We start from the raw sequence: 13,917 nt of genomic DNA on the forward strand, positions 1-13,917 counted from the left end.
CCAATATTTACACGATCCTGACAAAAATATCCGGTGACATGGATGGTATTACGGAGATACGGAAAACTACCGCGTCGATGGAGGCTAAATTATCCGCTCTCATCACAAGGCTGGACGAGGTGGAAAAACGAGTGGAGTTTTTGGAAGGATCCGAGAAAGAACTAAAAGCTAATCCACCTGCCAGTAAAGTCGAGCTGGATCAGTTATGGGACAAAATTGAAGATATGGAAAATCGCAGCAGACGCAACAATATTCGTATCGTCGGAATTCCGGAAGGCAAAGAAGGCCAGGATATGGTGAAGTTTCTGGACGGCATTATTCCGCCTCTGATTGATCGGTCGGACCGGCAATTAGAGATAGAACGCGCGCACAGATCCCCCAGTCAACGTCCCAACTCGACTGACAAACCCCGGCCTATTCTGGCAAGATTTCTACGTTCTGCCGACAGGGACTTTGTGCTTCGTGCAGCCAGGAATAAAGGTAGTCTAAGCTGGGAAAACAACAATATAATGGTCTTCCCGGACTTCGCCAGATCTACTCAGCTGAAGAGAGAGCGTTTTAAGGAGTGTAAAAAAATTCTCCACACGAAAAAGGTGAGCTTCGCGCTTCTGTATCCTGCTAAACTGAGAATCGAAGCAAGAGACGGCCGCAAGACTTTCACATGCCCGCGACAGGCTATGGCTTTCATTGAAAAAATGGAGTAAACGTTGTCACTGCCTTTTCCTTATCCCTCTTTTTTTAAATTTTTATTTTTTTATTTTTTTTTTAATCCCCCCCCCCCCCCCCCCCTCATTTTGAACAGAGGCTTGCAAGGCATGTATCTTGCATGTCGCGGCGATTTTATTTATTTATCTATTTATTTTTTTAAATTTATTTTTTTATTTTTTTATTTTTATTATATATATATATATATATATATATATATATATATATATATATATATATATATATAATTTTTTTTTTTTTTTTTTTTTCTTTCTCGTCCTCACCACCGCTGATGGGAGTTTATTGTCTTTCATTGGATAAGTTATTGTAGAAGCAGACTCTACACGGAGTACCTCCTGATCAAGAGCCACTGACCTCTGGATCATTGTGAGATGGACTTTAGATAAGGTTAAGCGCACTGTTCAGGTTCAGCGCACCTTTTCTTTTTCTTTTCTATGGGTTGTTTGGGGCTTTAAGGTCATATTATTGCTTAGTTATGTTTCAGAGAAACTGGGCTTGGCTATATTTGTTACTGTTTATGAAGAATGTCACTTTCTGATTTAGACAAATTATCTTTTTGTACTTGGAATGTGAATGGGTTGGGGCATCATATTAAAAGGAGGAAGGTGGTGTCTGTACTTAGGCGGAACAGATTTGATATTATATTTTTACAAGAAACACATCTTGCTAACCAGGAAGCTGAGAAACTGGGCAGGGCAGTCGGAGGATTTGTGTTCTGCAGTGAAGGGTCAAGTAGTAGTAGGGGGGTAATGATTTTAGTTAAAAAACATCTACAATTTAGATTGGTTAAACAAATGAATGATACAATAGGAAGAGTTATTATGGTCTGGGCTGAAATCCAGGGCCAAAATATACTGTTGGCAAATGTTTACGCACCCAATCTTGATGATCACAATTTTTTTATAGATTTGGAATCTAAGATGCAAGCAACTAGGAACCACTACGAGATTGTTCTGGGTGGAGACTTTAATTTATTAATGGACCCTGTTCTTGATCATAGTGGCTCAAAAGTTTGTACTACACCTAAAGCTAGAATGGTGCTACAAAGGATGTGTAAATATTTAGGCCTTACTGATATTTGGAGACTCCTGAATCCACAAGGGAGAGATTATACTTTTTTCTCAAATGCACATAATATTTTTTCTAGAATTGATTTTTTTCTTCTGTCAAGATCACTTATCCCATCTGTAATTACATGTAACATAGGAAACATCTTAGTTTCAGACCATGCTTGGGTGGGTTTGCAGATGAAACCTTATATTGAGAGGAAAAAAACATTCAGATGGCGTTTGAACAAGTCCCTTTTACAAATTCCAGCATTTAAACAAATGTTAAAAACAGAAATTAATAATTACGTAGATACTAATTGGGCATCTGTGTCCTCAGCTGGTCTGGCATGGGATGCACTTAAGGCAGTTATTAGAGGGCGTATAATTCAATACGCAAGCTTTTACAAAAAGCTTAAGGAAAATGAAATTTCGGAATTGGAAAATAATATAAAAAAAGCTGAAACAAAGATGAAACGTCATACGACACCTAGTGGCCTCAGGGAATTAACGCAACTAAAATATAGATATAATAACATTCTGTCTCAAAAGATGGAATTTCTATTATTTAGAGCAAGACAGACCTACTTTGAGTCAGGGGATAAGGCAGGCAAACTTTTAGCCAATTATATTAAACACAAGGAGTCCTCATCAATTATTGCAGCTGTCAGAGCTCCTGGAGGAGAGTTTTTTACTGCTGCTACAGATATAAACAAGCAGTTTAAAGATTTTTACATTGACCTTTATAAATCCACATCCTCGTCAACTAACGAGGAAATTAGTAATTTCCTGGAGCCACTAGACCTTCCTCAATTATCAAGTGAGCACAAGGAATTTCTTGACTTAGATATAACGTTGGAGGAAATAATGGAGGTTATCAAAGCATTACCTACAGGGAAAGCTCCTGGACCAGATGGCTTTGTCGCCGAGTTCTTTAAGGATTTGGTTTCAGAACTGGCTCCGTTAATGTTAGAAGTCTTTATGGAGGCACTTCAGAGGGGTGAATTGCCACAAACAATGTCACAAGCTGTCATTAGCCTTATACTTAAAAAGGACAAAGATGCAAGTGATTATAAAAGCTACCGCCCAATATCACTGATCCAATTGGATACTAAAATTTTGTCAAAGATTCTAGCTAATCGCTTAAACAAAGTTATTTCATCGCTCATACATGTGGATCAAGTAGGCTTCATTACTGGTCGAAGTTCTTCTGATAATATTCGAAGGTTTATTGACATCTGGTGGTCAGTAATGGAGGAACAAATCCCAATTGCAGCCATTTCATTAGATGCGGAAAAGGCTTTCGACATGGTAGAGTGGCATTATCTTTTCAAAATTCTAGAAGTTTATGGTTTTGGCAATACATTCATTAGATGGATTAAATTACTTTATAAACAACCCTTAGCTACAGTGCAAACCAACGGTCTGATGTCAGAGTATTTTTCTCTGGGCAGAGGAACCCGACAAGGCTGTCCCCTTTCCCCATTGTTGTTCTGTCTAGCTTTGGAACCATTAGCCGCTTCCATAAGAAAAAATAGTGATTTTCCCGGAGTCATAGCAGGGGGAGAAGTACACAAGCTTATGCTTTATGCCGATGACATTTTATTGTTTGTTTCTGATCCCAGCAGATCTATACCCTGCCTCCTTAGAACAATCGACTCGTTCTCTAAGTTTTCTGGCTATAGGGTGAATTGGTCGAAAACTGAAGCCCTTGCACTAACTGCTTTTTGTCCTTCAACAGCCTTTCACCCTGGCATATTTCAATGGCCCAAGTTAGGTTTAAGATACTTAGGCATTCTATTTCCCCCTGACTTTAAGGATTTAGTTAGAGTTAACTTTGATCCCTTAATGAAAAAAATCTCATGTGATATGGAGAGGTGGGCTCCACTCCTCTTGTCACTGGCTGGGAAAGTCAATGTAATTAAAATGAGTTGCACACCCAAACTTAATTACTTATTACAGTCACTCCCAATACAAATACCTCTTTCATATTTTAAACAGTTTGATAGAATTTGTAAGAATTTTATTTGGAACGGTAAGCGGCCCCGATTGCATTCCAATAAGTTACAGAGGCCCGTAGAAAAAGGTGGTCTAGGGCTGCCCAATGTATTGTATTATTATTACGCTTTTAGTCTTAGACACCTGGCTCACTGGTCACTTCCCCCTGAGCGAGCCCCCCCTTGGTACAAGATTGAACAGTCTGCTTTGCCATCCATTTCGCTTTTACAAAGCATATCCATTAAACTGGTTGGAAAGGTAAAAAAGCATCCAATTATTTCACACTTAAATGCGATTTGGTTAAAGATCTCACGTCTGCATAGTTTTAACCCCAATTTAAATGTTAGCTCAAGCCTTTGGCTGAATCCAAAACTGTGTATTAATAAAGCTCCCTTTCTTTGGAAAGACTGGGCGAAGAAGGGTCTTGTCAATCTAGGAGATCTTTATGAAAATGGTAGTTTGAAGTCATTTGAGTGTATCCAGCAGCAATACAATGTACCTCGATCTCAGTTTTTCCGATATTTACAACTACGACATCTACTATGTGAAACTTTTGGTTCCACTACCCAGCTTCCTGAGTTAGCAGATGCCCATTGTAGGATTTTTTCACTATACGGGAAGGGTCATGAAGCATCTATGTACTACTCGTGGTTGATTCAAAACATTGGTGAAGCAAATTCTCAAGCGCTTAAGATAATATGGGAAAGGGATCTGAACATTATATTAGATGATAAAGAGTGGCAGGGAATTTTAAAGAATGCTAAAATGGCTTCGAGGGATGCCAAAATACGTCTTATACAGTTTAAGATTGTACATCGGTTTTACTGGACCCCTTCCAGATTGTTTAAACTTGGGTTAAAAGATACACCTTTGTGTTGGAGATGTAAGGCTGAGACTGGTGATTTAGCTCATGCCCTTTGGTCCTGCATAAAAGTTCAAGATTTTTGGAAAAGAGTTCAGGAACACATATGTTTAATCTTAGACCTCCAGGTCTTACTATGTCCTAAGCTTTTTATATTAGGGGGGTGGATAAATAATGATTTAATAAACGCCGGCACAAAATCCTGGATTCAAACTAGTCTATTGATTGGCAGACAAATTATTCTCCGGAGCTGGAAATCAGAAGACGCCCCCTCTTTTCAAGAATGGGTAGCTGAACTCTCAAGAGTGGCTGCATATGAAAAAATGTCATAAGCAGAGGGACAACTTAAAATTGTATTTTAAAAAATGGTCCAAGTACTTAATCTATTTGGAAGTGGAGCATGTGAATAGCATGTTTTGATTGTGACACTGTAAAGACTTCATTTTTTTTTTTTTTTTTTTTTTTAATTGTTATTTCCACTCCTTTTTCTTTACACAATGTTGATTGTGTGGTTCGTCTATCGTTAGCCAAGGAATGACCTTAAAGCCATCTTTAGGGAATAGTTCGGGTGGTTTGTTAAAGGGAAAAAAAAAAAAAAAATCAGATTCTGAATTGTATTCTGTATTCTATCCTGTCATTTGCATGAGAATCAATAAAATTGTTAATCTCAAAAAAAAAAAGATCTAGCCAATCCGAGCCAGTATCAATGCCTTCTCTCCTTCTCCAAATTGTTCACATTATCGCCTTTGCCTTCCCACTATCTCTCTGACTGCTGAGGACTTTGCCACCTTTTTCACAGATAAGGTAGTGACCATCAGCAACCAGTTCTGTACAGCACACATCCACAACCAACCCCCACTTTCCTCCTTCTGTCCTCTCACAGAGTCTGATGTCTCCATGGCCCTGTTTCCACCTGGTATTTAAGATGCATTTTGGTCGATTGTGGACAAGGCTAAATACAGGTGTAAAACATTTTGAGCTTGTCCATTATTGACCACTTCCATGGGTATTTAAAAAAACATTCGACCGGATTGCTTTCGTAGTGTAGACGCTCGAATGTGTTCGAACTAGGGCTGGGCGATGTATCGAATGCTTTTGTCACGCGCATTTCTTCAGTAAAGCCGGTTCCCTGATTGCCGCTAAATCGCCATCACCTGCTTTCAAATGAAGCGGCATTTAATAGACAGAGCCGTAGTTCACTGATAAGACACGCAATATTGCGTTCAATATCGACGGCGATACATATCGATATTGAACGCGATATTGCTCGAATATAGTTCGAACAGCCACAAAAGACCATTGACTCGCCACCTACTGACCTAATGAGTAAACATTATGGGAAGTGCTCTAACCAGACGGGATTTAAACTTTGTCGGCTGAAGATCCAAGTTTGGTTTGAAGACGAAAAACGTAGCAAGCACAATGTTCTCTCTCAACATTCCTGATTTCTAACACACACTCACAGCGTTCGGCCAGTCTTGCGGCTGTCAGAGCAGAAACGAAAGCTGCTGCTCTCCATGTGTTTTTCTGTTGTCTCCGGTGCATTCATATGTAAATTGCACAACTTTATTTGGTCCATTCTCTATGCTCGAAAGTTGACTAATTCTCCAGGGAAGACAACAGATGAAAAAAATATCTGCCATGCTGTTCAAGGTCACGGATGCACTGGCTAAGAAATGTTCCATCATTACGTCAGTCTCACGTTAGAAGAGCTACATGTGGGTTATTCAGGGTTTATTGTGATTCTGGCTTACCGATTCATCATCATGCTATTGTTTATCAAACACTGTGTTTTTATAAGGCGTCTACGTTATAGTTCAACCACTGCAGTTTGTCTAATCAATCTGGCATCTGCTGTTGATGGTCCCAGGGCGGTATATACTGTCCCCTGTCAGACGGATGAATGATAAGGGAAACAAGGTTACCAGGAACATCTTCAATCAAGCAATTTTTGAGGACAGAGTAAAAGGCTGCTGCAAGCTTCATTCCTGCTTATGAATATTCAAAGTTGCAAAATGTTGCACCAAGTTTGGCCCCAAAAAACATCAGTTCTAACTAGGGCTGTCGATTTAACATGTTAATTAGAGTAATTAGTTAGGGTAAAAAATAATGCGTTAAAATTTTTAAGGCATTTAACAAACTTGCCCTACCCAAGACCTATGTAGTTCATCTGATATTTCATACAGCTGATTGGTGACAAATATGATGCAGAGCTACAACTTCATGATGAAGCCTATAGAAGGCAGTCAGAAAGATATTCGTTTGAGTTTTTGTCTCATATTTAGATCATAAGAGTTAAGCAATATCACACGAATAACGAGTGCAATATTACACGAGTGACATTTTTGTCCCATTGCCTATATAAAGAGTGCAAATGCAATACTGGTTTTATACAACAGTTCAGCAAATAATAAGTTACTATTGTGTTATTTTAGACACAATATTGTCTATTTTGTTAAATTTTGGCAATGAAAGACAAAGCAGATCTGTTGCACTAAGCAGAACTGTTCGAACCCATGTTTTGAACGAACCGAGTTAAATCAAAGATTCAGCGGACCATTCATAAAAGACTTGCTGGGCTTGAAGCGGCTGCGGCGCTACAAAGACGATAGGTGTGTGATATCAAAGTACAGCGAGAGCGATTCAAAAGCGTGCGGAGCGGTCTGCTCTCGCGGTACTTTACTACTTTGATGTCATACACCAGTCGGTGTGTGCAGCACCGCTTCAAGTCCAACAAGCCTGAAGAGAACCATTTACTTCACGAATGAATCGGCCGTTAGAATGAATTAATGAACAACTTAATCATTTAGACATTTACTGCCACCTACTGGCAGTTTTAGTTTCTTATTTAGAGTTTAATAAGAAACTAATTTTCTTTTTTGGTGGTATGGAAGAGAGCAGCTGGGTCAAATTCTGCCAAGTAACATCTGTTTTTGTGTCCACGGAAGAAAAAAATCAGATGGGTTTAGAACTAGAACCACATGATGATGAGTAAACGATTGAAATTTTTGCATCTTTTAAGCTTTAACTTGGTCATTTATTTTCCAATACAGTGAGCAGGAGATCTGAATTTGTTGAATTTTTTAGTTCGGATGAAGCAAAGATCCATTAGTATGTGTGCAACTCCCTCATCTGATGGATGCGAGTATGATGGCCTGCCATTTGGCAAAAGCTTCAAAACACAAGCAGGATTTTTTTCTTTATTCTGTGTTGTGAATTATGCTGCATGAAATAAAGCGTGCAGCTGAGACAAAAGAAACAGGCGGAGGTTGAAAATAAAACCGAGCAGATGGGTGCATGAAATACAGTGCAAAAAGATTTCTGTAGCATCTAGAAAAGAAGAGAACAATAGATTGAAGGGAGGCAGAGCCAAAATGCTGCAAAAGACGGAGACAAAGCGAGGCAGAGAGAGAAATGGAAATAAAAGCCATGACGGGAACGATAGCAAAGCTAGGAAAGAGGGAGGTGAATGGGGAAGCTGCAAGGCTAAATCGATAGCGTGTGGCATACCAGGCCACGCTGCCATGGGCCGTGTTGTCAAGGTGACAGAGAAGCTCCAAGGTCTGCGGGTTGTTTGATGAATCATCGGGGGACTCGTGGCTGCCTGATTCCCATTCCGGGGGCATCCTCCACACCGCCGCGCATGTGAGCACACGGCTCTCAGACGCTGCCGACAGGAAACACACATGTTCAGAATCTCACATAAGCATGCATAGACACAAAACATGCTTAAAACACATGCACAACAGCTTCAGCTCGATTGTAATCTAAAGCAGACTGAGTCAACCAAAATGCACACATCACCTACATAGATCACGTGAATAGATTTGATCATATTATTGGAGGGTTAATGTAATTCTGGGTAATGAATATGGTTTGTTTCTGATGCATCTCTGGACTGTCTTCCAGCAGCACATATGAGCAGCACAGGGACGTGCAGCTTTGTTCTCTGTGTAGCGTATACTGCCTCTGGAGGCCAGATCACTCATTGCACTTTGCATTAAGATTGGTGAAGATCAGTACACATACACAGAACCTGTCAAAAGTGATGTTTGGAGATCTTCAGGAAGATATTTCTAAAGAAGCATGGATGGAATCTTGTTTGTTTGCACAAAACAACAGTGTCAATAGTAGGTGTAAATTGCTGCACTATAAATGGCTCCTTCGTACCTACATTACCCCAGTCAAATTACATAAATTTAATCCCAATATTCCAGACAGTTGTTTAAAATGTAAACAAGAAATTGGTACCCTTTATCACTGTATATGGGAGTGCAATGAGATTCAAGGATTCTGGAAGGAGATTGTTCTTATGATTGGTAAACTGACTGAAGAAAATGTCCCTCTTGCTCCCAAATTTTGTTTATTTCATATATATCCAGTATATGTGGAGGTGAATGCAAGGAAGCGCAAATTAATTGATTTTAGTTTGCTTCAGGCCAAGCGTGTTATTGCTTTAAAATGGAAGGAGACACAAGGACCAACCCCTAATCAATGGTTTAAAGAAATGACTAACAACCTTGCCTTGGAAAAACTGACATATGTAGTTAAAGGGAACCTAAAAGTCTATACACTATTGCAACCAAGTGGATCAGATAACCTGTGATGATTGAACTACCCATCTGTTTTTTTCTTTTGTAATGGACATGTATGATCCAGTCCCTGTATTCCAGCAGAACAATCAATAACTGGTAAAATAGTAAAGTTAAACTACATAATAAAAGGCTGTGGAATGTGATGTATATAATGTATTTCACTTACTTTATTTTATGTTTTAGTTCTGTTTTACGTTTCTTGTGTTTTTTTTTTTTGTTTTGTTTTTTTTTGTTTTTAATTAACTTTATTGTTTTGTAATGTTCAAACAAAAGCCAATAAATATATTTTTGAAAAAAAAAAAGTGATGTTTGAAAACATTACAATTTTGAAAAAAGACTCTTCTGCTCACCAAAGACGCATATATCTCCTCAAAAATACAGTAAAAACAGTAATAATGTGAAATATTATTACAATTGAAAAGATCTGTTTTCTATGTGAATATATAGTAAAGTGTAATTTATTCCTGTGATCAAAGCTGAATTTTCAGCATCATTACTCCAGACTTCAGTGTCACATGATCCTTCAGAAATCATTCTAAACATACTGTTATCAGAAAAATAAGCGCATAAATAAATAATGTTACTCGTATGATGTGTGTAAGAATCAGCTAGAGTGCGATCTCATAGTGTTCTCGCTGCCTCTGGTGTAATGGGCACTTTGGGAGATGTCCAGAAATGCATATCAGCACTTTCTGCATCTGCTGAAAACTGTCCTGCTAGTTATGGGTTACAGATCAAACCTGTAGGCAACGCTTACACACTTACAACAACATATGGTTTGTGCATTCTCTCAAGTAGTTTTAAAAGTTCATAACTCATACTATAAAAAAAAACAAACAAACAAAAAAAACTGGCAGTTGTGATTGTGAGAAATTCACTGTAAAAAATGACAATCTTTCCAGTGTTTTACAACTATTAACCATATATCATTAGTGACATAATGTTCAAGGACTCAAGGAAGGTTTATCATCATTCTGAGACATGATGTGCACAAAGGAACAAAACTATGTACTGGTGCCAACAACAAAGAGTAAAACACCGAAACCAAGACTGAGTCTGAAAATAAATTAAAACTATAGCATGGTAAAATTTTGTATTGTGGGTAAATAATACACATAAAAGGGTCTTTAGTGTGTGGCCACTGTTACAGTGCTTAAAGATAATATAATGCATGATTGTTACTGTAAGGGTCTGTGAGTATGAATGATCCTGAACACACCTGCAGTCACAAAGACAAAACACCATCAGCATAACATACATGACACTAAAATAATGCAATAAACGTGCTGAATAACAGAATAGAACACTAAACATCCCAATGAACATTAATGATTGAATGTCATGGTTACTGTCGTGTGAGGAAGATCCGTTCAGATCCACTCTGATGGACAACAACAAAAACTCCCTAAGACTATTTACATCCAGATAGCAAAATTCTCTGTTTTTACTGTTATTTCTATTCCTTATGTTCTATTTTTTATTCTTCTTCTTTATGTAAAGCACTTTGAATTACCATTGTGTATGAAATGTGCTATACAAACTGCTGTAATCACGTGACTTTGGCGATCCGAACCGCTGATTCGACACAAAAGATTCATAACGCTCAGAAGCTTCATGAAGCAGTGTTTTGAAATCGGCCATCACTAAATACGTTTTTTTGGCGCTCCAAAAATATTCTCATGGCTTTATATTAATATTGAACCACTGTACTCACATGAACTGATTTAAATATGTTTTTAGTACATTAATGGATCTTGAGAGAGGAAATGTCATTGCTCAGGCCTCACTGAGCCATCGGATTTCATCAAAAATATCTTAATTTGTGTTCTGAAGATGAACGAAGGTCTTACAGGTGTGGAACGACATGAGGGTGAGTAATTAATGACATTATTTTTATTTTTGGCTGAATTAACCCTTTAAGTACATACAAAAATAAGAAGTGAAAGAAAGTGCCATCAGTTTTACTGTAGATACAAAATGAAAAGAAGATGTGAATATCTTCTTCAGTATTTACAGGATTTTTGAACATCCACCACTGCTTAACTGTGATAAAAACCACTGCAATGCACAGCCATAAACGGCTTATTGCTTTTATAAAAATTACTGTAACAGCAGCATGATAAAAGACATATTTTTTTGTAAAATAGTTACAGTTTGTTAATGTATAGAGTAATATTCACTAATCCACTAATTAAGCTCGGCAGATTTCATTCTGCAGTTCTTTACCCTAGTAAAGCTGTTGAAATGTACCGGAGCACAAGCGTATGGCAGCATCGGAATCAGCACTGTTCTCAGATCAGATAATTCAGCGCTCAGCGCAGCATTAGGTGGCGGGAGGGGGTGATGATGGAGGCAGACTCCGTGCCGCCCGGCTACTCCATTAGCTTGAATGTCACGGTAATTACATTCCTCTTTTGAACTCCACTATGACATCTTGCACATTGGCCTCATCATAATGAAGATGGAAGGAGAAATGAAGGAAAGAAAAAGTCATATCCTAGTTTTCACTCAAATTTTTTTCCCACTATGTGAACTGTCAGTAACCAGCCACGGGCGTCAGTCTTATAAACACAGGATTTAATTAAAATGTTCACTTTCAATTGTTTCTTCATGTTTGTCTGCGTTTTTTAATTGCCTCGAGGCGAGTGCAAGGATATGTCATATATTGCATTAACAGCCTGTGTGACATGAACTCACAGCACATAGAAAGTACAGAGTCTTTTGTGGACTTTTGTGCCATGATGTTACACTGAAGCAAGATTATTAACAAACAGAAAACAAGTACAAAACCCTTGTAGATAGCAGAGGCATCATAAATGAAAACATTATACTTGTTGAGAAACTGAGCACTTTAAGACAAGACTCAAAATCAAACCACAACATTTTAAGACATCATAGTCATGTGATAAAAAAGCTGTTCTAGACCGTAGCAAAATTAAGCTGCCATATAAGATATATTGTCTGATCAAAATATTGAAGCATTGCACAAAGCCTTATGCAGATGTGGCAATCTCAGAACGCACTGTGATGAGTTTACATTTTTAAAATAACCAAATGCTGGCGTGATGTAGCCCGATCTGGATGAAATATTCTGAATGATATCAATAATCTGACTGGATGCAGCCTGGAATTAAACAACCCCATGATCAGGAGAACTGACCCTCCGACCGACCCTGGATCCTCCCAAGATTTTCTTTTCTTCTCCATTTCTGTCACTGACGAAGGTTGGGTTGCTTAGTCTGAATATTCTGCAATATTACTCGACTGCACTGACACTATTGGATGAGATCTGAGCTGGACGTTGACATCACTGTTTTCTACAGAGCAGCTTTAGAGATGAACTGACCTCTTTCCCTAAGAAGCGTTATATAATCAAAGGTGACTCGACTATTATTTTTGAATTACTGGTGCAACAACAGAGTATTCCTGTAGCTCAAACAGTAGAGCGTGGCACCAAAGTCGTGGGTTTGATTCCCCCAAAAAAACCCATTAAAAATACACATGTCAATGTGGTGTAACCGTAAAACTTAGTACCAAATAATTGATCTTGTTTAAAAAAGGTCAAATTCTCAATAAAACACCATAAAATCTAGTTTGGCATAATCTTACATTAGAACAATTTAATAGTAAATAAAAATAAATTTAACACCATTGTTCTGAATATTACAAATAATTTGGGGAATCATAGGAGTCAGGTCAAATTCCTGAAGTGTCAAGGTGGTGTAACCACAACTCAAGGATCCATTTTGTTAATATTGTGCAAGAAAACCACGTGACAGGAAATTATATCACAAAGAGGGACCCCTGGTGACACTAAACACTGCATGCAAAGGTTAGTAACTGTGTTTAAAATATGAGATAATTTGACATTTTTAGGGTATTCTTAGGTATACATGTCAAATGGTATGACCCCATGAATACACTGATAATTCATCATTATTATAAAAATGTGTAAAATTACATTTTAAATATTTCCACCAAGGCCATGTGCTTACATAGGTGTCCATGATAATGCCCGTCAAATTTGATTTTAAATTGAAATGTCAAGGGGTGTAACCGGTTACACCATTTGACTTCTATTACAAGCCTTTCTGTTAGAGGAAAATTTAGTCAAAATCACTAGTTTATGGTTCTGATTAAAGATGTAATATAAACTAAACTACTATTTGGAACTATTTTCAAATGTTCAATGTTTTATTTTTTTTTGAAAAAGTGGTGCTTTATTCACAACTTTATTATTAAAGCTCTGTAATTCAGTAAAATAATATATAATTATGTTGCACATCATTAATGTTTAACATTGAAATGTTTAGCTTCAATATTTCTATTCCATTCACTTAAAAATGTAAGTAATCTAAAATCATGGAGTGATTGCTAATGAAAGACAAGTGCGTCCAACGGATCGAGAGCAGCTTTTATTATGCCGCTGCTTCTGCTTCTTCAGGTCAAGCGTATGTGAGGTAAAGCAGCTCTATTTTATCATATTAGACACATTTGTGTGTTCAAATTTGTTATAATGCTACTCTGTACGTTCGCTCGGCAGCTGCTATGAGACACTTGCTGCACACTAGATCCATATTAGGCATGGTAAAACATGGTACTCACAGTAAATCAAGAAAACAAGATTTAAACAATAAGACTAAACGTGTTTAGCTATATAATATGATTACATTTCTGTTAATACTTTTAT

General features: G+C 37.8%; 1 protein-coding gene across 1 annotated transcript in view; it reads right to left on the reverse strand.

Moving 5' to 3' along the window:
- The window catches only part of eipr1 (EARP complex and GARP complex interacting protein 1), a 53,510-nt gene that overhangs the window by 34,300 nt on the left and 5,293 nt on the right, over positions 1–13,917 (reverse strand). Inside the window, exon 4 of the mRNA XM_067367778.1 lies at positions 8,143–8,299. Within this exon, the coding sequence (XP_067223879.1) occupies positions 8,143–8,299 (157 nt within the window). The remainder of the gene's footprint in view (positions 1–8,142; positions 8,300–13,917) is intronic.

This window comes from Chanodichthys erythropterus, chromosome 18, assembly GCF_024489055.1.
Source record: "Chanodichthys erythropterus isolate Z2021 chromosome 18, ASM2448905v1, whole genome shotgun sequence".
Classification (NCBI taxonomy): Eukaryota; Metazoa; Chordata; class Actinopteri; order Cypriniformes; family Xenocyprididae; genus Chanodichthys; species Chanodichthys erythropterus.